A 25,115-nucleotide genomic window follows, 5' to 3' on the forward strand; every position below is an offset into this window, starting at 1 on the left:
GCTTCTAATGACACACCTCAACTCCAGTACTCTCCTCATAATGTGCGTTAACAGTATTGGGAGCTTTACGTAATTCCCATAGTTCTTCACTAGTTTTGGTTCTTCGTGCCGTGATCGGTAGAAGAATTTGATTTCAGTTGTGCTGAACCATCAAGTTCAGTGTCGGTGAGTTACACACAGAGACTTTAACCCCCGGAAGGCATTTTCGTATCTGCCTTTTCTGGAGCACACAATCAGATATTGAAACACTGGCTTCATATCAAGCAAAAGCAGATGCTGGCAGAACACCAATATATTTCCCAGAAGATGAAGTCATACTTAAAAGCTTTTAGGGTCATTTCCTTAAGTCAGTGGAGAATTAATACCGTATGATGGCCCTTCGTGTAATCCTCGTGGCACAGGTGTGCTAGAATTTTTTTGCATCAGTTACTTTGTAAGATTTGAGACTTTCACGGCGGTGACTATGAAGAAAGCAGTCTTCTGGGATTTGGCACCGTGTATATGTGGTGTTAACCGACGTTTCGGAGGAACGTATCGCCTCCCTGAAGATGGAGGCGATACGTTCCTCCGAAACGTCGGTTAACACCACATATACACGGTGCCAAATCCCAGAAGACTGCTTTCTTCATAGTCACCGCCGTGAAAGTCTCAAATCTTACAAAGTAACTGATGCAAAAAAATTCTAGCACACCTGTGCCACGAGGATTACACGAAGGGCCATCATACGGTATTAATTCTCCACTGACTTAAGGAAATGACCCTAAAAGCTTTTAAGTATGACTTCATCTTCTGGGAAATATATTGGTGTTCTGCCAGCATCTGCTTTTGCTTGATATGAAGCCAGTGTTTCAATATCTGATTGTGTGCTCCAGAAAAGGCAGATACGAAAATGCCTTCCGGGGGTTAAAGTCTCTGCGTGTAACTCACCGACACTGAACTTGATGGTTCAGCACAACTGAAATCAAATTCTTCTACCGATCACGGCACGAAGAACCAAAACTAGTGAAGAACTATGGGAATTACGTAAAGCTCCCAATACTGTTAACGCACATTATGAGGAGAGTACTGGAGTTGAGGTGTGTCATTAGAAGCGACCAAATGATAGTGGCTTAGACAAATTTTTAAATTACACCAAACGTTAAAAGTAAAGTGGTAAGGCCGCGAATGAGGTAGCTGGAAGAAGTAGAGACTAATTTCCTACAGTGGAAATTAAAGAGATAAAGGAAAAAGGTAAATAACAGAGCAGAATAGGCATTTGTCATACAGGAGGCCAGGGTTCTGCGTGGCTCATACAGCCAACGATTAATCACGCACGAACATCAAAATGCCTCGTTATGCAACATTTATTTTTCGTTTTAATATAAAAATACTAGGAGAGGAACAATTCTAAAATACAGATTAGAATGGAAAACCAGCGGATTGCGAAGAAATTTCTGACATACAACCAAAAAGAATACTAAGTGTAGGAAGCCCACAGTTAAGATGGGTAGGTGTAGGTGGGAATGTCATATTGAAATGGATCTTACAGATATACGATTCAAGTTTTGATATTCTGTTGTTGTGCATATTTAATTTCATAGACGCCCTAATAACACTGTATAAACATATTTATATTTTGTAGTCTTAATTAATTAATATTGATTTCTTTGACGACTTTGTGAGTATCTCATATTCTGTAAACCCGAATGTTAGCATGAATATTGAACGATGAAGAATGTGGAAGGATGCTGTCATGGTGTAACTCTTCATGTAATTTCCTTTCAGGCTCTGAGGAAGATCTCAGTCAAGTGTTGGGAGACCTGGCCGACATTTGAACCTGGAACCTCCCTAATACAAGTCTGAAACATTATTCTTTGAGAAAAACTATCAGTTCCTTCAATATTCTGCGAGAGCTTATAAATCGTGGCTATTATTATCAAAGGAAGTTGTTGAAGGCTGTGATAACGTGAACAAAATCTGTATATGAGTATCAGGATTGCTAATAGCTTTTGAAGCCATGTGTACTTTTAGTAGCCTGTAACAAATCACTGATATACTATGCACAATAGCAAATATAGGATGTGGACACGCTGTACACTCGAAACTGGGCCCTTGCCTAATGACAGAGATGGTCATACCCGATACTCGGGTTTGGCGGCCCCTGCGATCCACTCTGCTTGTACTAGGTCCAGCTTCGTTTCGATATGTTGTTTCGTGTGCACAGGCCGGAACCTATAAATCACGCCAAATTACGATCCGCGTACCAGAATTTCTTGTTAAAGTTTAAATTTATTGGGTGGGTGTAACTCCTGTTGCCCTGAACCAAGCATCACAGATGATAGGTAGGATAGCGATGGTTGCCATTTCGATATAAATACTCGAGACCAAGACTTGGCTTGGAACACGAAGACCAACAGAAAGATGCCGCCTGACCGAGAACGCCAACTTAGGCTTCGTAAGTGTAGAAACAAACTGAATATACCGTAAAATAGTAAGTTTAAGATATCTCTTTCCTCCCCCGCGCTCTGCGCAACAGGCAGTAGGGCCTATATCCGGTTCCAGCCTTACTGGACAATTCATCCTTCATTGGACCTCTTCTGTTCGCTCTTAGCTCCCCAGTTCAACATTTATCATTCACCCATACTTACTCCTCGGCTGCAATGCCCCCTAGGAACCTTGGCGTCCTTAGAGGCCGTGCCATAGCTGAGGCGGTTAGTCGCCGGCTTCCCACAGCGACGGCCTGGTTTCGATCTCAGGTCAGGTCATGTGGAATTTGTGGTGGACAATGTGGCGCTGGGGCAGGTTTTCTCCTAGTATTTCGCTTTCCCCTGCCAATTCTCATTCCACCGACTGCTCCATATTCATCATCCTCTATCATCTGGGATTGGTACAATAGACCAAATAAAGGCGTCATACCAAATGGACGCAATCATATCTCACCATAAGAAATTAAAAAGTTACGACATAAGTCCATTCTTCTCTATTATTTTCTTTCCGCCTCCAGCTATTCACCTTCAGCTCTCTTATATCATTCTCTGCAACTTCCAGTCATCTGAGACCTGGCCTTCCAACTTCTCTTCTACCTTCTGACTTAGTTTCAAAAACTGTCCGAAACACCCTTGTTTGATGCATTCTGACTATACGCTAGGGCCGCGCCATAGCTCAAGCGGTTAGTCGCTGGCTTCCCATCGCGGCGGTCCGGGTTCGATCCCGAGTCTGGTCAAGTGGGATTTGTGGTGGACAAAGTGGCGCTGAGGCAGATTTTCTCCGAGTACTTCGGTTTCCCCTGCCAATCTTCATACCACCAATTGCTCCACAATCACCCTCAGCTATCATCTGGGGCTGGTACAATAGGCCAGAAGTGGCCGCAGTACAAGGGACTTAGTCCCACCCCACTAACAATAAAAAAAAAGAAAACTATACGCTGCATAAACGAAAACTGAAGTATACGAATGTGCAAATTTTTCAGAATGTTCTGCCCAGTGTTAGATGACTCGTCTATTCTAAAAGGAAAGTTCGCTTTCGCCCAAGTCCGATGTTGCGCCCACCTCTGTAAACGCAGCTGAAGCTTGACTGATGCTGACTTACGCGTTTCTTCCGCACTCGCTCCAGACTTTTCCTTCTCAGTGTCCCTTGTTTTCACCCTTGGCGTTCGACGCTTCATAGCCAGACGGTTGTCCGACGTCTTCCCAGGTATTGCTTTTCCTTAAATATAATTCATAAAATTGATTTGCCGGATCCCATGCAAAATGTGCCTTCTCTAATGAATTCCTTCCGGTTTATCAACCACGTCAGTTGGTTAACAGTGGCAGACGTTTCTGGGATAGTCCTGATGATGGGGAGAGAAATTTCGCTGAAATTCTGTCGTTTATTTTTTTTTTAATTCGCTTAGTGGGGGGGTGGAGTCCAGCTGGGTCCACTCGGCCCTGCGGCCACTGATTGACCTATTGTAGCCTGCCACGGGTGATTATGATGATGCAGAATTTGGTGGAATGAAGATTGGCAGGGAAAACCGAAGTACTCGGAGAAAACCCGCTCCAGCGCCACTTTATCCACCACAAATTCCAATTGACCAGACCCGGAATCGAGCCCGGGCTACCGAAAATTGTTATCAGTATGAGTTGAACATATGTTACTGAACGGAGCAGCGCAAATTGAGGAAACGACAGTGCAGTTTCTTTAATTTGCTCTGATCAATTCAGTAACATCTGTTCAACTCAGGCTGATAACAATTCTCGGAAATTTCGGTTGCATTGAGATTGCCAGTTTCCGGTGTGTCCTCGCCCTTAGAGCCGGCTTTAGGCGTCACTTTGAAGTGGTGTATGAGTGACGTAACACTGTGTCGTGAGCAACGTGCTGGTGGTTCCCCAGAATTTTTCGGACGCTATAAAAAAGATAAATGGCTTTCCCTGTTAGGAATCGAATCCAGACTCCTATGTCATCAGGCTAGGAGCAAAAATGAATATGGATTAAAAATATATATATTTAGGCCGTAGTTTTACACTGACTGATGAGTTTCGGATAATATCTAATGTTAGATACGATGAAAGAAATGCTTATGTTAGTGTCAAGCCCGTGGTCACTGATGTTACGGGGTTATTTTGGTTCCCTCTTATGGGCCTACGATATTGTAGTATGTATTAGTTTAATATAGTGTGATATTGTATTGTATTTTCGGTACATTAAAACAGTTCCAGAATCCCTAACGGTTCAAGACCACAACTCATATCGTCTATTCTGTGCCAGTGGGACATACCACTGAAGAGGCTTAACCGGCGGTTTGGGTCGTACCTAAGGTCCCCGAAAATACGAACTTCCATTATTGATTGTTATGGTACCAAATGTAAACACGATTACAATATATACGCTGAAGGGAAAAAAACCCTTTCGATTGTTATTGTGGACTGCTGTCTTCTATACGTATTTTGATAAAGTAACACAAGAGGCCTAAGTTCAGAATCGCTGGTTTAATGTCCACTAAACCTTCGGCGAGATTCCAATTATTTTGTAGAATATGAAAGTGATGACTTCTGTGATTTTGTTATTCACTTTAAGATGACGCCTGTGTCTCGGATTATATACAGCCAAATGATAGGATGATTGGGCAATAATGAATCGAGAAGAATTCGAATGGTCGTAGTCGTAGCATAATTGTGGTACTATTCCCACATTTTCTCTGAGAGACTGAGAAAAAGCAAGAAAAACCTTAGCCAGGATAGCCCGTGTCCCAGAGGAGATTTGAACCCAAAACTTCCCCCCTCCCCAAAATTTAGGCATTACCCCTACGCAAATTTTCTCCGTATGACTACCGTCACTATGTAAGAATTTCTAAAATATTTACAATAAATTAACTGCTGAAATTGAAACTCATGAACATCCTTAACATCTGTGTTTTCAAGATACAGAGAAGACAGTTGCATTTGCTTGTTTGCCCCCTTTGATCTTTTTAAGAGGGATTTCTATACAAAAAATTGCTATAACTACAATCAACTCTTCGACCGAAACAAGTTTTACTAATATGTGACTTGTAAGCATGTAATTACTATGTAAGATTTGAGGCTTTCACGGCGGTGATAACACCACATATACACGGTGCCAAATCCCAAAAGACTGCTTTCTTCATGTAATTACTAGCCTGTAACTATGAATTTTATTCAGATTTTGGGGGAACTTGCATGTTATACATAAGAGAACAGGAGAGATACAGAAATAAAATATAAAATAGTCAGATAAGAATGTGAGTGGGTGAATGAAGCTGACAAGAGACATGCATTAAAAATGGAAAGCTGTAACACATACATATTAAACTAATTAAATATCAAAATGCGAAATTGGCTCTTTACGACTATAAAGGATTCTGACGATGGTGTATGATATTCAGAATTACTTGGTTTTCGAAATTTGTTCATCGTCCGGTAGTCTATAAACTAGAAAACACAACTGGGGTCGTCCAGTAATTGAGGTTAGCTCTTTCTAAGGGACCCAACTGAGTAGGTGTCTTCCCCCCACTCCTCTCACTTGACGACGGAAACAGATCCATTTTCCGAAATGTTGTTTTCTAGTTTCTAAAATACTGGATGATGAACAAAGTCTAAAAACCCGGCGATTCTGTGTTTCTTCACGGTTCGGTAAACTCACAATAATACGCTATGGTTCATTAATTACAAATGACGTAGCAGCTTACCTCGATCTTTGAAGATAATATCCATATAAGAAAATCCTACGTGTAGAATATGAAATTCACACAGATTTTCAATTTCACCACTGTTTCATCGGGATAAATAAGAAAAGCGTCATCTCCCGCCAAAATTTCGAAACGAACAAATTTAAGCTTCACTCACTATAATCTCACCAGCATTACTTAATACACAATAATTAAAATAATTAAGGCAATGAGTATCAATATTTATGATTACGACAACAGTTGTATTTAACGCACACATATCACTTGTTCATCCGTGTGGCCACTCTAACCCGCAACTCACTACTCACTCTAGGTCTAGCCCCGCCATACATCGGCCCCCACTCCACATTTTCTGCTCGCTTGTAGCTCGTGCCCATTCAGAGCCACCACACGGCAGGTGCTATAACTATTCCCCCTCCCCCTTCACGCGCTTGCCATTCAATGGAAATTGTACCACATTCCCAACTATAATTACTTCCTTGAATGAAAACTAATCAGTCTTGTTTTTAGTATCATCTAAAACAGAAATGACGTTAAAAGTTATAATCTGCATCATAGATTCTGAAGTAAAATTTTGCCGTAAGCACATTTAAACTTAATAAAGCGTTAACGCTGACACTGCGAAGGAGATTCATTCATTAACTACCACCATTACTTCTAGTCCTCTCTCATTGCACTCTGCGGTGTGCGATAGCCCTGACCAGGCAGCACATTATCACATCCTAGGCTTCTAATTTGGTGGCATCAGCTCTAATTCGATATTTGCTGGCTGCGGAGTAAGAAATAGCTTCCTTTTTTCTAGTGATACCAGAACCAGTCTTTGAACATGACTCTAAGCTAGTTATTACAGTCTCCTTTCCTACGTCCCTAAGAGTCATTTTAATGTTATCCTCCATCTCCATCCCGGCCTTCCAAGAGGAGTTTTTTCGGAGTTTTCTCCACTAAAATGTTGTATTCACCTCTCCTCGCCCTAGCAACTGCTTGTCCAGACCAACATAACCACCTACGTTTTATCATCCTAACACTAGCTTACCCGTATAAGTTAAGCAGTAATGTAATATACTGAAGAAAGTCGTCTTCTGGGTTTAGGCGCCGTGAAAACCTCAAAACTTACAATGTAATATATTGTTTACTGTAGCTCACATAAACATCAAATTGTTTACCACATATAGCTGTATTATGGTTTTGTTCTTTATTCTGGTTTGGTGTCGTGTTTGTAGTTATATTTTACCTCTGAACACTTCTTCATTTGACTAGCAAGAGGAAAGTCACTGGTATTATTAACAACATGGAAGAAAGAAAGCAAAAACTCTCAAAATTTGGACCAAATTCATACCTAAATCTGGTTTCTTCGTACACGCTCGTGTTATTCCGACATTTTGAAGGAACATATTTGTCAAAATAAAGTGACGAATATTTATAAAACTTTTAAGCAGAAATAGAAATTGAAAATAAGGGCATACATAGAGCCCACAACTAGCTATACCAGTTCAAGAAACAAATATTTTTACCACATTAGACAGCAAGTTTTGTGAACCATTATAGAAAAATAGTTATTTACAAACATAATTTAAGAGTCTTCGGAGCAATTAATTTATTTTGAACTAATTCAGATGGATAATAAAAGAACCATGTAGTAGCGAGCTGGAACTTTGGAGCCTTCTCAGTGTTTTTCTTATTGCTTTCTTTTCTCGTGCGGTGAGACTGAGTCCATTTAGTACTGCGGCCCCTGTTTGGCCTATTGTACCAACCACAGATGATAGATGATTATGATTATGGAGCAATCGGTGGAATACGAATTGGCAGGGGAAATCGAAGTACTCGGAGAAAAATCTGACCCAGTGCCACTTTGTCCAGGACAAATTCCACATGATCCGATCCGGGATCGAACCCGCGCCGCCGCGCTGGGAAGCCAGCGACTAACCGCCTGAGCTATGGCACGGCCTATCTCAACATTTGTTAGAGGACAGAAGGAAACCATGGAAATCCGTTTCGATGTGACGTTTTGCAGTAACTACTGGGTACGATGTGATTTCTAGCCATCGGTCAGGTAAAAAAGATGCAGAGGTCCCTAGAGGTTTCCGTAACAAAATGCGTCTTACTTTGCTCGTGCCAAAAATATAATGCGTTATTTATAAAAACACACTAGTCATAAGATGGTTGAGAGAAACAAAACTTCCTCGAAAGTCTACATTCTTCAAATTTTGTTTCTGAATGCACAGGGCTACCAAGAGATCGCCCACGTAAAAAATGTACAGCCCAGACTTAGCTAAGGTTTTTTTTTTGTTCATTCGTAGACGAAAATTTAGTCGACGCTGGTTACACGAGTTGAATGTTCGTAATGTGGCCGCTTGTTCTGATGCCAGCGTAGGATTTAGCTGGTGCTGCCTTCCGACTGGATCCTCCTCAATGCAGACTGAAGATAAACGCCAGGAGGGCGCTATGCCTGAACGATTGTTGTATTCGTTAATTAATGCTGGTTCAAAACGAAGTATCGTGTTGAAATCTCAAATAGATTCGCGGCTATGCAAAACTTAGACGCTGAGCTGGATATTAATAGAGCTTGGGAAACTATGAGTGAGAATATCAAATTTCAGCCAAAGAGAGTCTAGGTTTTTATGAATTGAAGAAGCATAAGCCATGGTCAGACGAAGGATTATCAGAGTTACTAGATCGAAGGGAACAAGCCAAATTGCTTTGGTTACATAACCTAATTGAAATAATTCGGGATAATCTGAACAATTTAAGACGTGAAGCCAGAAAGCACTGGGAGAGACAGAAAGAAAGATAATACTAGGAAGAACTAGACGTAGGTGGGTGGATAATATTAAAATGAATCTATCAGAGATAGTATGGAATGGTATGGACTGAACTGATCTGGCTCAGATTAGGAATTAATGGAGGGCTCTTGTGAACATGGTAATGAACCTTCGGGTCCCATGAAATGTTGGGAAGTTCTTGAGTAACTGCACAATTGGGCCGCGCCATAGCTCAAGCGGTTAGTCGCTGGCTTCCCACCGTGGCGGCCCGGGTTCGATCCCGGGTCTGGTCAAGTAGGATTTGTGGTGGACAAAGTGGCGCTGGAGCAGGTTTTCTCCGAGTACTTTGGGTTCCCCTCCCAATCTTCGTTCCACCAATTGCTCCACAATCACGCTCACCTATCATCTGGGGCTGGTACAATAGGTCAGAAGTGGCCACAGTACAAAGGACTTAGTCCCACCCCAATAGCAAAAAAAAAAAAGAAGAAATTGCACAGTTTGCGACTTCTCAAGAAGGGTTCAGCTCCATGAAGTCAGTTCAGTTTGCATCGTTGAACTTCTGAAGGAAGCTGAGTAGTCTGCCAAAACCGGCTGAGCCGTCTAAATCACGAAGCGTACAATGCATACGAGTACAAATAATATTTAACTCACGGAAAACACACAGCGTCTCCATTTGACAGAACAACCGCTTAGTGCTATTTAAGCAAATGATCGCTGTTTATTGTGAGAATTATTCCAAACACAATAATATATTTTGTGGATAAAATGTGGCGATCTTAATGTTAAAACATCTGGTACTTACACTAAACGTTCTTTTTTTAAGTTTCAGTTTAATGTAGATATCACTCCAATTGAAGTCATTTTCCTTTATAATTTGTCATCATTATATCAATATTACGATACAGCGAATAATTTAGATTTTAACATTATTCAACGAATTAAGTGTTCCGAAAGCCTACGGAATTTATTTGGGATAGTTAAGGGAATATTTCACAGAGTGTAGCTACATATGTCTGTTTCTTTCCACCAGTATGACGTACGTATTTCGGATGTTGGGAAAATAAACGGGCTACTAGAATTTAAGAGAAATGTACTTTGGGCAAAGATAGGGTGAGAAATGCAGAAAGGGAAGAGGCAGAGCTGGAATTAAATGCAAGGAAACAGAGAAGAGCTGCAAATAGAAAATTGAAGGAATAAACGGATGGAGAATCTGTCGAACCCTCATGTGGGGAAGGGGGGTAACTCTCAAACTCGGAACTCATTTACCGTGACACTACTTTGTCACAAAACGTACATTTTCGCTGCCTCTGTAAGGCATAAAACCTTCATACTTCCAGGAGCAACGATAGAGCAGTCAGTATAGGGACTGGCTACGGGCTGGATGACCGAGGGGTTGGAGTTCGAGACCCGGGAGTGTCACGAATATTTTCCCCTCCACGTCCTCTAGACCAGCTTTAGGGCCCATAAGGCTTCTCTTACCCCTGGGGTAAAACAGTCGTGGCGTGAAGGTTACCACTTACCTACAACTAGTGCCGAGATCAAGAAAACATGGATCTATACATCAACTCTCCCCTACGCCTTCGTGACTTAATTATTTAAGCACAGGGACAACTGTTTTTCAATTTACTTCATAAAATACTCGTATATGAACAAAATGTATCAAAATTTTATATTTCTTCGAAATAAATTCTGCTTCACCCGTAAATAATAGTTTAAAGAATTCCTTTACCGTGGTCTGCAGCTTTAAAGAAACGAATGTTAAGAACACCAAAGAGATGCAAGAAGAGTCAGCAAATTAGCTTTGTACGGATAGGACATACACCGGGTTCTCTTACAATGAGCAGTACATAAACATTGAAATGTTCTATAATTTGTCTGTATGGCTCGGCGTTGTTATTGCTTTAAAAATTAAACGACTGCCAGCCCAACGAAATTCGGTACAAATGGATCCAATCTGCCCTAAGAAACCCGTTATGTTCACCTAGCAATCAGACTGGAGAAGTAGAGAAACAAATAGTTGTCTGTTGGCCTATAACTTGAAGTATCACAGCTTAATTAACTTTTAATCGTTTGAAACTTCATGTATTGAAGAAGTCGCTAATTGATCTAAAATTTCAGCAAGTCATTCGCTGGACTGTAGGCGTTTATCTGTCTGGAGTTAATGTACTTCTGTTTTCAGATTCCACAGTTAATCTTTGCTGCAACTGTACATGGCCCACTGGAAGATCGTGGGCTAGTTACTCACTGGTTCATACCAGTCACTTCGTTTTGGTCCAGCAGAGACTGGAGACAAGGTCAGGTGCTCAAGATTTTAGTGATTTATGGGGCCGGAATGGGGAGTCCATTATCGAGTTCCGGATCAAAGAAGATTTCCATCTTCATTTTGCCCAAATTTCAAGAGCGTTTCAGGTTTACATTTCTACTGCGAGCTGTAATACGACAAAAGGAACGGTTCTTGCTGCAGGGACTGTCCGGCCCTTCTGCATAACCTGTCACTGTGTGGGGCTCCAGTCCTCAGTTAATTGTATGCTGCCGGCGATTCTTATGGTATTTGTCATAAATAATGTTACTTTGTTTTACTGAATATTTTTCTGAGGCACGCAGCAGCGTATATGGTTGAGACACTATGCTACAAGTCGGAGGGTCGTGGGTTCGATTCTCGACGTGGTCGTTGACTTTTTCAGTTCACCTAATCCTTCCAGCACCACTATGGCCCTGGGATAGACTCAACCTCTAACAGAAATGAGTATCAGGAATATACTTGGGGTTAAAGGGGGCCGGCATTTAGGGTTAACAACCTTACCGCCATCTGTGAATCGATTATCTAGAAAATGTTGGAACCTCGACGTCTCATTGGCATGTGGAAACAATATGTAGGTCGAACAAAATATATTCTAGGTTAAAATCTTAAAGCGACATAGAACACTGTTAGTCAAGTTTTGCGAGCCAGGCACCGCTCAGTGATGGGAGAAAGTTAAACACTTCAAGACAAGCCGGTTCACTACGCAACAAAAGCTTATGTGTTGGGCGAGGGTGACCAATCCAAAAGCTTTTGAGTAAGACTTTCTCCTTCCTGATAGAGCTGAAGGAGGACTGTCACAGCTGAACGGGTGTTTTCACCACTCATAATTTTCCCTACTATATATATAGCTCCGCTCGTCTTTCCAAGAAGACCAAACAGCACGAAGAGCTAACGAACAACACTTCTTAAGACTCCATCGAATGTCAAATGCCGTTGAAGAACGGCTTCCTCACCTATACCTGGAGCCTCTTTTCCAGGCGCAGGACAACGGATTGTCCTGCGCTGGAACACTTTGTAGAGAATCTCAGTGATCTGGTATGTGCCCATGGAGACTCTGCAAGGAATTTGGAGTGTGCTTGCAGAGGATTAACACTGGCAAGGTTGGCTACGAATGAAAAGAATTGCCCTGTATGTGGCATAAGTTTCTTCCATATGAATGCTGTTGAAACTGTGCAGACGGTAGGGGAAATCTGATCTTAGACGAAGGCAAAACCAATATAACCTTGAACAGGTGACAAGACTAAGTAAATCGACATGTAATCTGCATGGCCTACATAAAACTAAACTCCGTGGCCTGAAGTCCGCAATTAACTATACCGACCGAGCGACCGCCGCTTGTCGGCGAAGTTAGTGACAGCTTTAGCGGATAAAGGGTGTAGCTTGGTCAGCGCAACGAATCCCCAAGGCCGTTATTTTCGGTTTTCTAGACCGGAGCCGCTATTTCCTTGAAGTAGTTCCTCAATTATTCTCACGAGGCTGAGTGGACCCCGTTCTAGACCCACTACTTCTCAGAAAATCTGGTAACGCCGGGAATTGAGACCGGACCTCTGGATTTGTAGCCAGGAACTCTGATCACTTGACCACAGAGGCGCATGGGCTGCATAGCCGTCATTAAATATTAACTTTATTGCTTTTAGTTTATGACACTGTTAGCGTAGTAGACCACATAGCGTCGAATGTTCAGAAAATTGTCAAATATAAATTTGGATGATTTTGAAGAGAAGCTGTAGTGGTCTGATCGGACACTACCAGCATTTACTTGTAGAGACTGAGAAAAACCACGAACGATCTCAATCAGGTCGAGATTCGAAACGAGAACCTTCCGATTTCAAGTCAACACCTTTATCCCAACTCACTTGTGTAGGCCGTGTCATAGTTCAGGTGGTTAGTAGTCGGATTCCTACTGCGGCTGCCAGGCTTCGAGCCCGGGTCAAGTTATTTTGGATTTGTAGCTGAGAAAGTGGCACTCGGGTGGGTTTCTCCGAGTACTTCGGTTTCCCCTGCCAATTAGCACTCCACTGAATCCAGGGTTGGTGCAATAGGACAAATATTGGCCGCAGTACCAAGAGACTCAGTCTCACCCCATGAGAAAAACAAAAGAGAAATGACTCATGTATAACGAAATTTATTCAAGAAGAGTCACAATTTTTTTTATTATTCGCATAGTGAGGGGTCGAGTCCAGCTGGGTCCAGTGGGTATGTCGGCCACTGATTGGCCTCTTGTAGACTGCCCCGGGTGATTATAATGATGGAGAATTTGGTGGAATGAAGATGAAACCGAAGTACTCGGAGAAAACCTGCCCCAGCGCCAATTGTCTACCACAGATCCCACTTGAGCAGACCCGGGCTTGAACCCTGGTCGCTGCGGTGGGAAGCCAGCGACTAACCGCTTGAGCTATGGCGCGGCCTAAGAAGAGTCACTTACTCATCTTCCACTTTCTTAAACAGATTATTTCAAGCAATTTGTCACTGGTTACAGATGACGTCATGGGTACTAAATAACCGCAACTGTTCATAGTTTTTATTAACGTCATGGCTTCAAACTGGAAAAATCGCGTCACTGTGTGACTACTCATTGCGGTTTGACGGTGTTATAGGTTGACTACTAACAACCGTAAGTTGTACTTACGTCATATAGTTTTCTGTACAGACTATACTGAGGCTGTTGTGTGTTTTGCGCAGAATTACTCTAGAGGCCTCATTTGTCACACTGCATGGGTCGAGTTGAATAGAGTTGGGCCGTATTGAGCTGAGGATCTTCCTTTCCTGCATCCTAGCGCGTCTGGCTTGTTTCCACTCGACAGAATCGAGGAAGCTGGCTGAAGTGATGATGCTTCTGGCTTGTATTCTAGAGAGTCCCGTTTCGAATTTCTCCCGGGACACCAGCTATTTTGACTTAGAGTTTTAGGGATTCTTCAGTCCTTCCAGACAAATGCCGGGAGGGAATATCAATTAGGTCATGGTCGCTTCCTTTCACATAATTTAAAATTCAATATCGTTCAATCAACCTATTACTACATAGCAGTCGATAAACTCATTACCACTGCTCCCTGCCCTACCCTATCAAAAGCATTCGTCAGAATACGGTTTGCACAACCCGCTAAGGAAGATATGAACACTAAAATAAGATACCGCATCTAGTAAATACTTAAAAAAAAACTAACTTCGTGGCTTGTAGTCCGCAAATGAACTATACTGACCGAGCGCCCGCCGCTTGTCGGTGAAGTTAGTGCCAACTTTAGATGATAGAGGATGTCGTGTGGTCGGCGCAACGAATCCCCACGGCCGTTACTTTTGGTGTTCCAGACCGGAGCCGCTTTTTCCTTGAACTAGCTCCTCAATTATCCTCGAGGCTGAGTGGACCCCGTTCCAGACCCGCTACTACTCAGAAAATCTAGTAGCACTTGGAATCGAACCCGGACCTCGGGATCTGTAGCCAGGAACTCTGACCACTAGACCACAGAGGCGGTCCTAGTAAATACTTCACTGTTAGTAAATTTTTAATACGATAACTGGGATTGATGCAGTAATAGAAGTTTTCCAATGTCTGGTCTAAATTCACTTCAATGTTAAATAAGACCAAAAACGCGTACCGAGGGGCCCACCTCCAGCACCCCTTGCCGCCCCTTGCCTCTTATTAGCGACCTCGTAGGCAATCTCACAGCCCCTAGGGGACGGTACAACCCACCTCTGGAACTACTGCTGTATATTATGATTTACGGGGATAGCGTCACTGAATAAATTGCAAATAAAATAATACTGGACTGGAGTCAATTCTCTTACTGTGCTCGCCGCCTAGAAGAGCAGATCTGAAAACCGTTTCCTCAAAGAGGCGTACAGTTCATTTGTGGCCCGATTTATCGTGGGGAAGACTAGCAACCTGCATAACCTGTCACATAAACTACAACTTCACAAAGAGGAGGCCGGGCAATTTTCCAGCAATAAACAGGTGGACTGGGCGGCTATTGGTTGTTGCAATTTGTGGCACCATACTCTACCCACACGGGCATTGAACCGTGCCAAACCTGGAGTACAAGTTGCTTCAGTATCTTCAGCGGAGAAGAATTGTTTCCAAATTGTGAATCTTGAATCTTGTGAGATGTAAAGTTTTCAGGGAGGTTCGTCATGAGATAAACTGTAATGTCAGAATTACTGATAAGCAACGATTATGCAGGAGGCTAAGCGCTCTTCCCTTCGTAAAATATTACTATGTATGTATATATATACAATGATATGATGATGATGATAATAATAATAATAGTAATAATAATAATAATAATAAGCTAAACTTATTCCTTCCAGAGGCTTTGGAAGCCCATAGGATTGTGAGACGTCGAGTCTCCCTCATTTTCTAGACAATCGGTTCATAGTTGGTTGTGAGGGTGCCTGCCTAACGCGCCGGCCACCCTTTACCCCGAGGAAGATTCCTGGGATTTGCTTCTATTAGGGGCTGAGTCGTCCCAAGACCATAATGCGGCTTGAAGTATTATGATTATTGACAAATGCAATAACCTCATCTGGAATCGAAACCGCAACCTTCCGGCTTGTAGCACAGTGGCTCAACCAACTACATGATGATGGTGATGATGATGGTGATGATGATGATGATGATGTTTCATTGTTGTAGTTATCAAATACTATGCGTTACTTAATTAATCCTGGTCTAAGACCCTCCAAGAACCTTGGCCTCCTTTATGATAAGTTTCCATTCTTCTTTGTTATTCATCTTTTGCCTCCAACATTTCTCTTCAGTTCTTGCAAATTATTCCCATTTTTTTGTAAGATTTGAAGCTTTCACGGCGAATATAGATGCTAAAACCTTCTCGGTTGATCAGCCGTGTCAATGTTGAGTTAAAAACTGACGTTTCAGATCCCCCCACCCCCGTCTCCGTCTTCAGGGTCAGTGTGGTGAATGTCGAAGTGAAAGTCAAACTCACGTTAAGACCGACAATCAGTCAGTCAGTCAGTCTTGATATTGAGCCCCATCTGGGGCTAATCAGCAGATTCTCGTTCCTGTCAAAGAAGTTGTGCTTTTGTTGCCGTGAGGACGAGAGGACAGACCTGTCAATTGTCGAGGTCATGGTCAGCTCTACATGTTATCTACTACAGGCCTGCATATATGCACTGTACATATTCCGTCCCTTGTCAACTCTCCGAGTCGTTGTAAAAGCTATGTACTTACTATTTACAGTTTTACATCAACAGTACATGTTAGCATCCATTATAAGTATACAGAGCATATACAAGTCCTTTGCAATTCTAGGCTTTGTGTAGCAGATTATGCCATGCATTTAACTTAAACTGGTCCTTTCCGGTCACGTATCATGCTCTACATTCACACACCACATATGGATAATACTATAGATTTACTTACTTTTTCATGGAGCTGAGCCCTTCTGGAGGAGCCGCCATTTCTGCAGGTGCTCAAGAACTTTCCAGCATTTTATGGAACCCGAAGGTTCATTACCGTGTTCACAAGAGCCCTCCACTGGTCCCTATCCTAAGCCAGATCAATCCAATCAATACCATCCCATCCTGTCTCTAATACTGTATATAGGTCCACAAAAATAAAGGCAAACGTCAAGTTTCTCTTATGATTAACCCTGCGACATGCCGTAGAACGAGTTGGGAAAGGGAGGTGTAGCCGCATGCTTTCTTAACCTCTGCCCCAGATGGAAATATGTGGTCCCCTTCACATCCCGGTCAGTTTATCTCATGGAGAAAGAGCTTTGATAGTCTTTGGACAGCGGCTGGGTTGGTCCTTAATCTTATGCGGACTGTGTGGAGACAGAGAATACTCTCCTCTTTCCGGGAATCGAATTTCGCAGTCTTTCAGCCCCTAACCTAGTAACTATGTTACCTGAGCTGTCCTGGCTCTCCCATATGTTTGAACACACCAATAGCCATCTTCGACATGCCCTGTTTTCATATTTAAAAAATCTTATAGTGGGCTGACCCTATAACATTGTAGTGGGCTGACCGGGGGCACGTGGTAGCGTAGTGGTTGAGGTGCTACGCTACAAGCCGGAAGGTCGCGGGTTCAAATCCCGATGAGGTCATTGGATTTTTTTCAGCCGCACTAGGCCCTGGGATTTACTCAGCCTCTAACAGAAATGAATACCCGGAATTAATTAAATAATTTTCCTGGGGAGTAAAGCGCGGCCGGCGCGTAAGACTGACAACCTTACCGTCATCTGTGAGACGATTGTCTATAAAGTGTGGGAGCCTCGACGTCTCACAGCCCTGTGGGCCTTCACAGCCTGTTACAGGGATAAATTTACCTATACCTTTTTTTTAACATTAAGAACTCTGCACAGGATGGACGTATTTGTGTTTCGTATGACCCTCAGAATGAATAGCAATTATTTCTCCAAACAGTACTAAGCGAATAGTCCTTGCAACCTTTTGGTGAAGCAATGCAAGAATGGAACTGAATTTGTAGATATAATTACACTAATATAATAAGTCAAGAGATTAATTAATTTTGAAAGTAAGAAATTAATTCATCCAGTTCCCAAGGGGATAAAGCCAGGAAGCAGCAGAGAAAAGTCGCCTTATTTAAGTAGAAAGAATCTGTTCTTAAGTATAAGATATTTTTAAAAGATAAATAATAATAATAATAATAAAATATGTTTATAATTAGAGGCGTTAAAAATTTGACTACACCAACATTAATTCGCGCGAATTCAGCGCTCTGTTCCAAACTGAATTCCATTGCTGGAGTATACACTTATCCTCGCATTATCTATATACGGCCTTAACAATTTAAGGTTTGTGGGGCTGGAAGTGTGTGCAATAGGAATATGTGCTTCTTGACCCTTTCATCCTGTTCTGCAAATCACTGAAGATCATATTTGTTTTATTAAAGATGGTACTCATATGTTCCGAAACACGTGCTCTTGAACAGCAACTCCATCTGCTGAAAAATACTGCGTTGAAAAAAAAAATATTGTCTGTAAGCTTTATGGCTTCTGTCCTTAACTATTGACATTTAATTGTGCTTTTACTTTGAAACAAATGGATTTAGGAATTTCAGTTCTAGCGTGCTTAAACCGATACCACGACGTTTTGGGGATATTAATATTTCATGTTACTCTCTGCAGTGCAATATTTGTAGTATTGTTAGGCTCTGCCAGTAGCAGACTTTTCTTTGCATTACTAACACCAGTTAAGAATAAAAATGCCCAGGTCACGCAACTGGAAATGACAGTACCAAGTAGAGTACTTATGTTCTCCTTAACCTTTATCCTCTTGGTTCAGTTAAGGCTTTCGATAATAAAACACAATAAAATATATGCAGACACATATTTATTTTGAAAACAACATGTGAACACTATGATAACAAAGAGCTTATTGTTAGTGCGATGTTGAAACGTCATCTGTGAACTGAAGAGAATACCTGCTTCTTATAGGTACGTTTCTTTTTCCAACGATCACTATACGCCTCCAATTGAGATCCATTTCTCTTTACAGAAATTTAAACATTTGAGAAATAACCTCTTTTAATAATAAAATATATTATTCTTACTTGTATATACTGAGATTATAAATGTCAAGTAAGAAGTTAACTACCTTATCAGTAACCATTGTAATTTCTACTATATTGATGATTAATATAAAAAAATGTAACTGTAGTAGTTTCATATTTTTAGAAAAAAAAAATTAAAATTTTGTGGACACAAATTTCGATCTCTGGGCATAGAATATAGCGGTGCTGCCGTAGTTGCTTAAAACAGAAAAAAATAAAGCATACAAATTATGGTATGAAAATTAATGTGTATATTGGCATACAATATTCCTCTGGTTTATCAACGTTAGCTACTCCTTGAAAGTGTAGGTGTTTGTTCCCAAGAAACGCAATGGTTTGATCCATATGCAAGTTATATTTCACACTTTACAATAGAGGAACATGGTCAGTTTTCTAATAAAATTTAATGCGACAATAAAAGGTTGATAATAAATACAAATACATATATATCAGCTACAAGTCTGAATACTATAAGTGCATCTTTTATTCACAGATTTCCAAAATTAAAATGAATATATTTGATATAATTAAACATAATAATATTTTCCGGGTTAGTGTATTTATATTCCAGGATTGTTATTCTCAAAATAAAAGACATTTTTAAACAACAGTTAACATTTAAATTTTTCAATTTCCAAGGTGCTTAATGTAAAATATTCCTCCAAAAGCTGGTAAAAGAGTTTCAACATTCCCGTAGAATACAAAGCATAAATAAACAGTTAGCACTTCGAACCTGCGAGTGTGACTGAAAGATTACTCTAGCGTCACAGACACACTTCACATTTTAAAATCGGGAAATCCGTAATTAGTATTGTCTCTAAACTAAACTGTTATCGTTACCAACCGTGATGCAGAACCAAAATTTGTCGCTGTCTAAGCCATATTGGCGTTTCAAAGCAGATCACTGTGAACAGCTTCGACCACTGGACTTGTAAACAAATTTTTACTAAATTCATTCAATATAAATAGAAAATAAATACCAAGATCGAGACAAGACGCCGACAAAAAAAAATCCGAAGTCTCATTTGTATATTTAGTCACGAAAACATCATCCAGAAAACTGGAAGGCATAACCGCCGCCGAAAGTGTGCGGCTCTTGCCTGCCTTCGGCGTCGGGTTGCGCATTGCTTCTGCCATACTGTGTAGGTGGGCGTCGCTGTTCCGCTGCCGGGAAAGACGCGGGTGCTGTGGCCTGATATGGACTCTTGAAGGCGGACTTGTTCTCGTACTCATCATACACCTTATAGTAGGGGCCGCCCTCTTGGGCACGGAACACAGCATTGGTTCCGGCGCCTTGATAACCCGTGGTAGGATAGGATGGTGCGGCGCTGTAATGAGACGGTCTAGGCGCAAAGGCACCTTGCGGTACTGGAGCAGGTGCAGCTGCCACAGGTGCTGGAGGAGCTTTAGGAAGGTGATCACCTTCCAAGATCCTAAATCCTTCTTTTCCTGCAGTATACTTTACGCTGATCTTCTTGCCATTAGGATCAACGTAGGAATAAGATCCTCTTCTGGTGCCATCTGGGCTGATGGATTCGCCCTGCTGGAGGCCATTATCTGCGGCGAAGGCGTAGTTAAAGGAGCCATCTTGAGCGAGGGCTTGCTTGTGCATTAGAATGACTGGAAGAGGTCGCTGCGGTTGATCATAGTGAGAAGGACCCTGCTGATTTTCGTAAGGCTCTTGATACTGTGCGTTTACAGACACAGCAGCACACATCATCAGCAGAGCTGACATTCCAACACACCACTGCAAACAAGAGACACTTCTTCAGATTTTTGTTTGGAGATTCTTTTTAGAGTGGATTCAAAAGGGTTCATTCTTGCAAAAACCAGAGAGTGGGAAAGACAAGGTCGGAAATTTGCAATAACATTTTAACAGAACCCGAAATTGTTATGATTTTAGTACCAATATAACAGAACAAGATCGCGGGCAATTTTCACCCACCCATAATTCTCACCATCTGCCTGTCTCCTTAGGTCTGTGTTAATGCTACATTTCCATTTCCTTCATCAATCGTCCAAATGGATGTTATACAAGATGGAGATTCGGTGTGTATCACTGGAACTGAAGGATATCTAATCACTGATAAACTGCTGTAATGTAGCACTTTTCTGAAACATGATTTCTGAAATGTAGTCATTTTTCTCTTATCCATGACCAGATATCGGAACCCGTTACTATCAGTCCTTATAAGAAGAACTGGAAACTCGTAACCAGAGTAGATAAAGCTAGTATTCACTAGTAAGAACTATATATTACTGCATCTGCTGATAAAAATCCGAATTCAAGTTAGGAGCCATAGTATTGGCTATATTTTCAGTAACAACTAGATCATACCGCATATCCGTTAGTTGAAACGGTTTCTGACACATTCTAAACAGGCGTACTGACCAACACTGGATAGTTCTTGTATTACGCAACAATGATGAATATTTATCCATGTCATATGCAATTGCTGTTGCTGAGATTTATGGTGTGCACAGTATCACTGCGAAGATGGGTATGTATGAAGTTATGTTTAATTTCTCCGAGAATAATTTACAAAATATCCAGAAAGTTACTTTTGGGATTGAGCAGACTGACTCATCCTTTAGAAAAACACTCATTGAAATGAAATTTAACTCAAAATTTCCTATCACTAAATTTCCGTACTTTTTTTTTCATAAGAAATATTTAAGTGATAAATGATGTTAGCCAATCTCTGGAGTTAATGTTTTCAGCAGACACAATAACCGTTTTCTTTTTATTTGTCACCTACACAGCACAATAATACACGTGTAAAGCAATTTCACAAGAAAAGGGTCGTGGGGAGTCAAATTTAGTGATTTTCAAGGCCGAATAGGGATACCTTACCTTCCTCTCCACTATCCATACCCAATTAATTGGATTACGAGATCTCCAATTTTGAAACCTTCTGACTTCTTCTTGTAGAGCTTTGTTAACAGCGGTTTGTACGGGTTTACTAGGCAGGTAGTGAACTTTAGCCAAAAGATAGCTTTGATAAAAATAACTCCAGAGATTTGCTAAAATCAGTTCTTGGCTGGGAATAGGGTCATTGGCAGATATTTTTCAACACTGTAGCGAACCTTCGGGTTCCTCATAAGGCGAAGAACTTCGTGGGTTATCAGTTATTAGCTTCTCAAGTAGGGTTCCGCTGCATGGATTGATAGAGTTTGTTCTTTTTCAGCCTGTCCCCGACAGCCATGATTCTGCTGACTGGCGTGCTTCGTCGGCATCTTTGCGTGCCATGTTGTTCATTGTTCAACCCATGACGAATGAGGGACTGAAAGCGAGTTGGCCTTTTCCTCTCCAGCAGGTCTTTTTATTCGCTAGGCGTAGCAGCCACAAAAAAGGTTGAGTCCTGTGTTATTAATAAGACACTATGACTGTGAAAGTGCACGGTGTACATTCAACGGGCCGACCCCGCAGAATGAATTACATATGAAATTTTGAAGGTAAAGTTTATAAAACGGTAAGGCTATTTCTGTGAGAAGCCGTGGAGGCCCATAGTGATATCTTACGTCGAAGAGTCACATTTGCTAGACAATCGGCTCACTAATGGCTATGAGGTTGTCAGCCTCAAGCGCCGGCCGCCCTATACCCCCTGAAAGATTCCTGGTACTCATTTCTGTCAGAGGCTGAGTCGACCTCAGGGTCATAGTGCTGCTGGAACGATTAGGTCAATTGAAAAATCCAATAACCTCATCGGGAATTGAATCCACGTCCTTCCGACTTGTAGCACAGTGCCCCAACCTACTGTGCTACCACGTGCCCTCCTTTGAAATTATGAAGACTAGAAGTAACTCTTCCCTTACATTGAAAAAAACAACAAATTTATGTGGAACTGTCCATTGTCGTGTTGGGTTTCAGTTCCCTTAGCGGTGACTGTGAAGAGCACTATTTTCTGGGATTTAAGGCAATGTAATCCGGCATAAGTACACCAAAGTTTCGGAGGATCGCACTGTCTCCATCTTCAGAGTAGAAGATTATACAAGAAAAGAACTAGTAAATATTTCCTGCCTCATTATTGGCTTATTTTTTGACCTCGAAGATTCAGACAGTACTTTTCTCCGAAACGTCAGTGGATTTATACCGGCCTAGACGGCGTTACATTCCTTAAAGTAGTATATTTCATATTCACAGTTGTTTTATATTTGTTCGAATTAATGTGAATTTAAAATTATAGGCTTGTACTATCAGCAATAAAAGAACAAAATAAACCTGATATCAGCGCAGTCCAAACTCAATAAAGGATTCTTTTGTTTATTTTTTACTCTCTCCTAATTGCAACTGCACCCAAGAGGCCACGGCTGATTGTCGGTGCCCGCATTGCACAAGTTTTATTTACTTATATCGAAAACCGTAAGATCTGCGGCTGAAATGTATTGGACAAGAAATGGGTATTCCATTCCTCTATAAAGACCGTTTTTCGAAACATTCCCTTCAGCAGTAAATATTTAGAGATACGCAAAGAGACGTATCAAATTCTTCGTCTGTTCTAAATGATAAATTAAATGTCTTGGCAATTTTCTACCAAATTTTATGAAAATCCAAGCAGCTGTTAAAAGTTTTTATATTTGCAGACGGAATGGGTGGAAGTGAAATGCCCCCTCAAGGATGTGGACACACCTAAAGGCCGAAATTATTTTGCTAAGATCCACGATTGTTAAATACTATGCAGTCCTCAGTTTAAACTAAGAAAATTCGCAGTACCTAAATTGAAATTAATAGTATATATATATATACCACCAGCGCAGTGTTTGTTCTAATCTCGAACATACACGTTACACATTGAGCCCCATATTAAAAGCGAATTTATATANTCCATGCCGTACCAGCTAGAGAGTATTGTACAGGAAAGGGAAATGCTCTTTAAAGTTGACGCTGCCCTCGGTGTGTGACGTAATGATTATGTTCGTGTGACGAATGAAAAAGAAATGCTTTCATTAACGATTGACGGTCACTACATGTCGTAACAACAGAAACACACTTGGTGGACTTCTGGAGAAAGTTAACTGCAACCAGTGTACTGTAACACTTATAAACCGTGTTAACACGTAATTCGTTTAAACCGTGAGTATATCTCTGAAATGCGCCGTGCCGTGTCCACATGGCCTAATTCATACGTGCTGCCTTATGAAGTTTATATTTTCCTAGAAAGTTAGCATTTCTGAACTAACTTTCTAAAACGTTTTACATCAGAAGTCAACATACGTCTATACACCACAAATTGAGGCATTCGGAGAAAATACGCAGTAATAAATCAGATGAAATTGCGTCAGAATAAATGTTGTCAGACATAATTATATTTCCATGGTTGATGTATACGTGGTTTGAGAACATTGCGGTTAATTTTAAGGTTATGAGATTTGAAACTCTCATACGGAAACTAAGATGGCTGGAAGGATTAAGTAAATTGAAAAAATCCAATGACTTCAACGCGAATCGAACCCGCACCTTTCCGGTTTATAGCATAGTGCCTCAACCAACTACGCTACCGGGTACCCCGTAGTTTGTCGTTATACTGAGTTATCCCGACTCCTGAAAAAATATATATATCCAGTAAATGGTTTCTAAGGGCAGTGTCTAAAAAACTGAAGATAACGAGTTTGTAAACTCTGTATGCTCTTAACTGGGGTCACTGTGAGGAATCACAAAATTCTTAGAAAACTGAACAATGAGGAGCTTCATAACTTGTACTCCTCTCCAAGTACAATTAGAATGATGAAGTCAAGGAGGATGAAGTGGGCAGGGGATGTAGCACGAATTTGAGAGAACAGGAACGCATATAGGCTATCGGTGGGAAAGCCAGAAGGAAAGAGACCACTGGAAAGACCAAGGCGTAGGTGGGTGGACAAAATTAAAATTGATCTTAGAGAGACAGTATGGGATGGTATGGATTGGATTGATCTGGCTGAGGATATGGACCGGTGGAGGGCTCTTGTGAACACGGTAATGAACCTTCGTCTTCCATAAAATGCTGGGAAATTCTTGAGTAGCTGCAGAATTGGCAGCTCCTCAAGAAGGGTTCAGCTCCTGAGTACGTAATTAAGTAAGGATCCATGTTAAGTAGAGGCACTATATGACGTCTCTGGGAGTCCGCGGGATTGTATGACGTCAGAAGCTTTGATAGCTGTGAAAAATGACAAGATGAAGATATGAATAGGCTGTTCTTTTTTATGAAAGAAGTGGTATACACCTCTATAAACGTCCTGTGGTAGTCGTGAGGTAATTATATTTTAAAACAATGGAGTCAGTATTACACATCATATATTGAATGGAAAGAAATATTACGCCGATCGCTTATAAGATGACACTTCGATTTATTCTTTCCGGTGACGTCATGACAGCTACTTCTGCCG

The 25,115-nt window shown here is 41.3% G+C and overlaps 2 protein-coding genes across 3 annotated transcripts in view; both read right to left on the reverse strand.

The window, feature by feature from the left end:
* LOC111865712 (leucine zipper putative tumor suppressor 2 homolog) overlaps nt 1-6,477 on the reverse strand; it is an 84,394-nt gene extending 77,917 nt beyond the window's left edge. For both annotated transcript variants that reach the window (XM_023853945.2, XM_023853944.2), the window contains exon 1: nt 6,164-6,477. The gene's annotated coding sequence lies outside the window, so the exon portion shown is untranslated. The remainder of the gene's footprint in view (nt 1-6,163) is intronic.
* Nucleotides 6,478-18,515: 12,038 nt separating this feature from the next.
* The window catches only part of LOC111865703 (larval cuticle protein 1), a 36,027-nt gene continuing 29,427 nt past the window's right edge, over nt 18,516-25,115 (reverse strand). The window contains exon 2 of the mRNA XM_023853931.2: nt 18,516-20,499. Coding sequence (XP_023709699.1) covers nt 19,801-20,487 — 687 coding nt within the window. The 5' untranslated portion in view covers nt 20,488-20,499 and the 3' untranslated portion in view covers nt 18,516-19,800. The remainder of the gene's footprint in view (nt 20,500-25,115) is intronic.

Source organism: Cryptotermes secundus, unplaced genomic scaffold, assembly GCF_002891405.2.
Source record: "Cryptotermes secundus unplaced genomic scaffold, Csec_1.0 scaffold19, whole genome shotgun sequence".
NCBI classification, from domain to species: Eukaryota; Metazoa; Arthropoda; class Insecta; order Blattodea; family Kalotermitidae; genus Cryptotermes; species Cryptotermes secundus.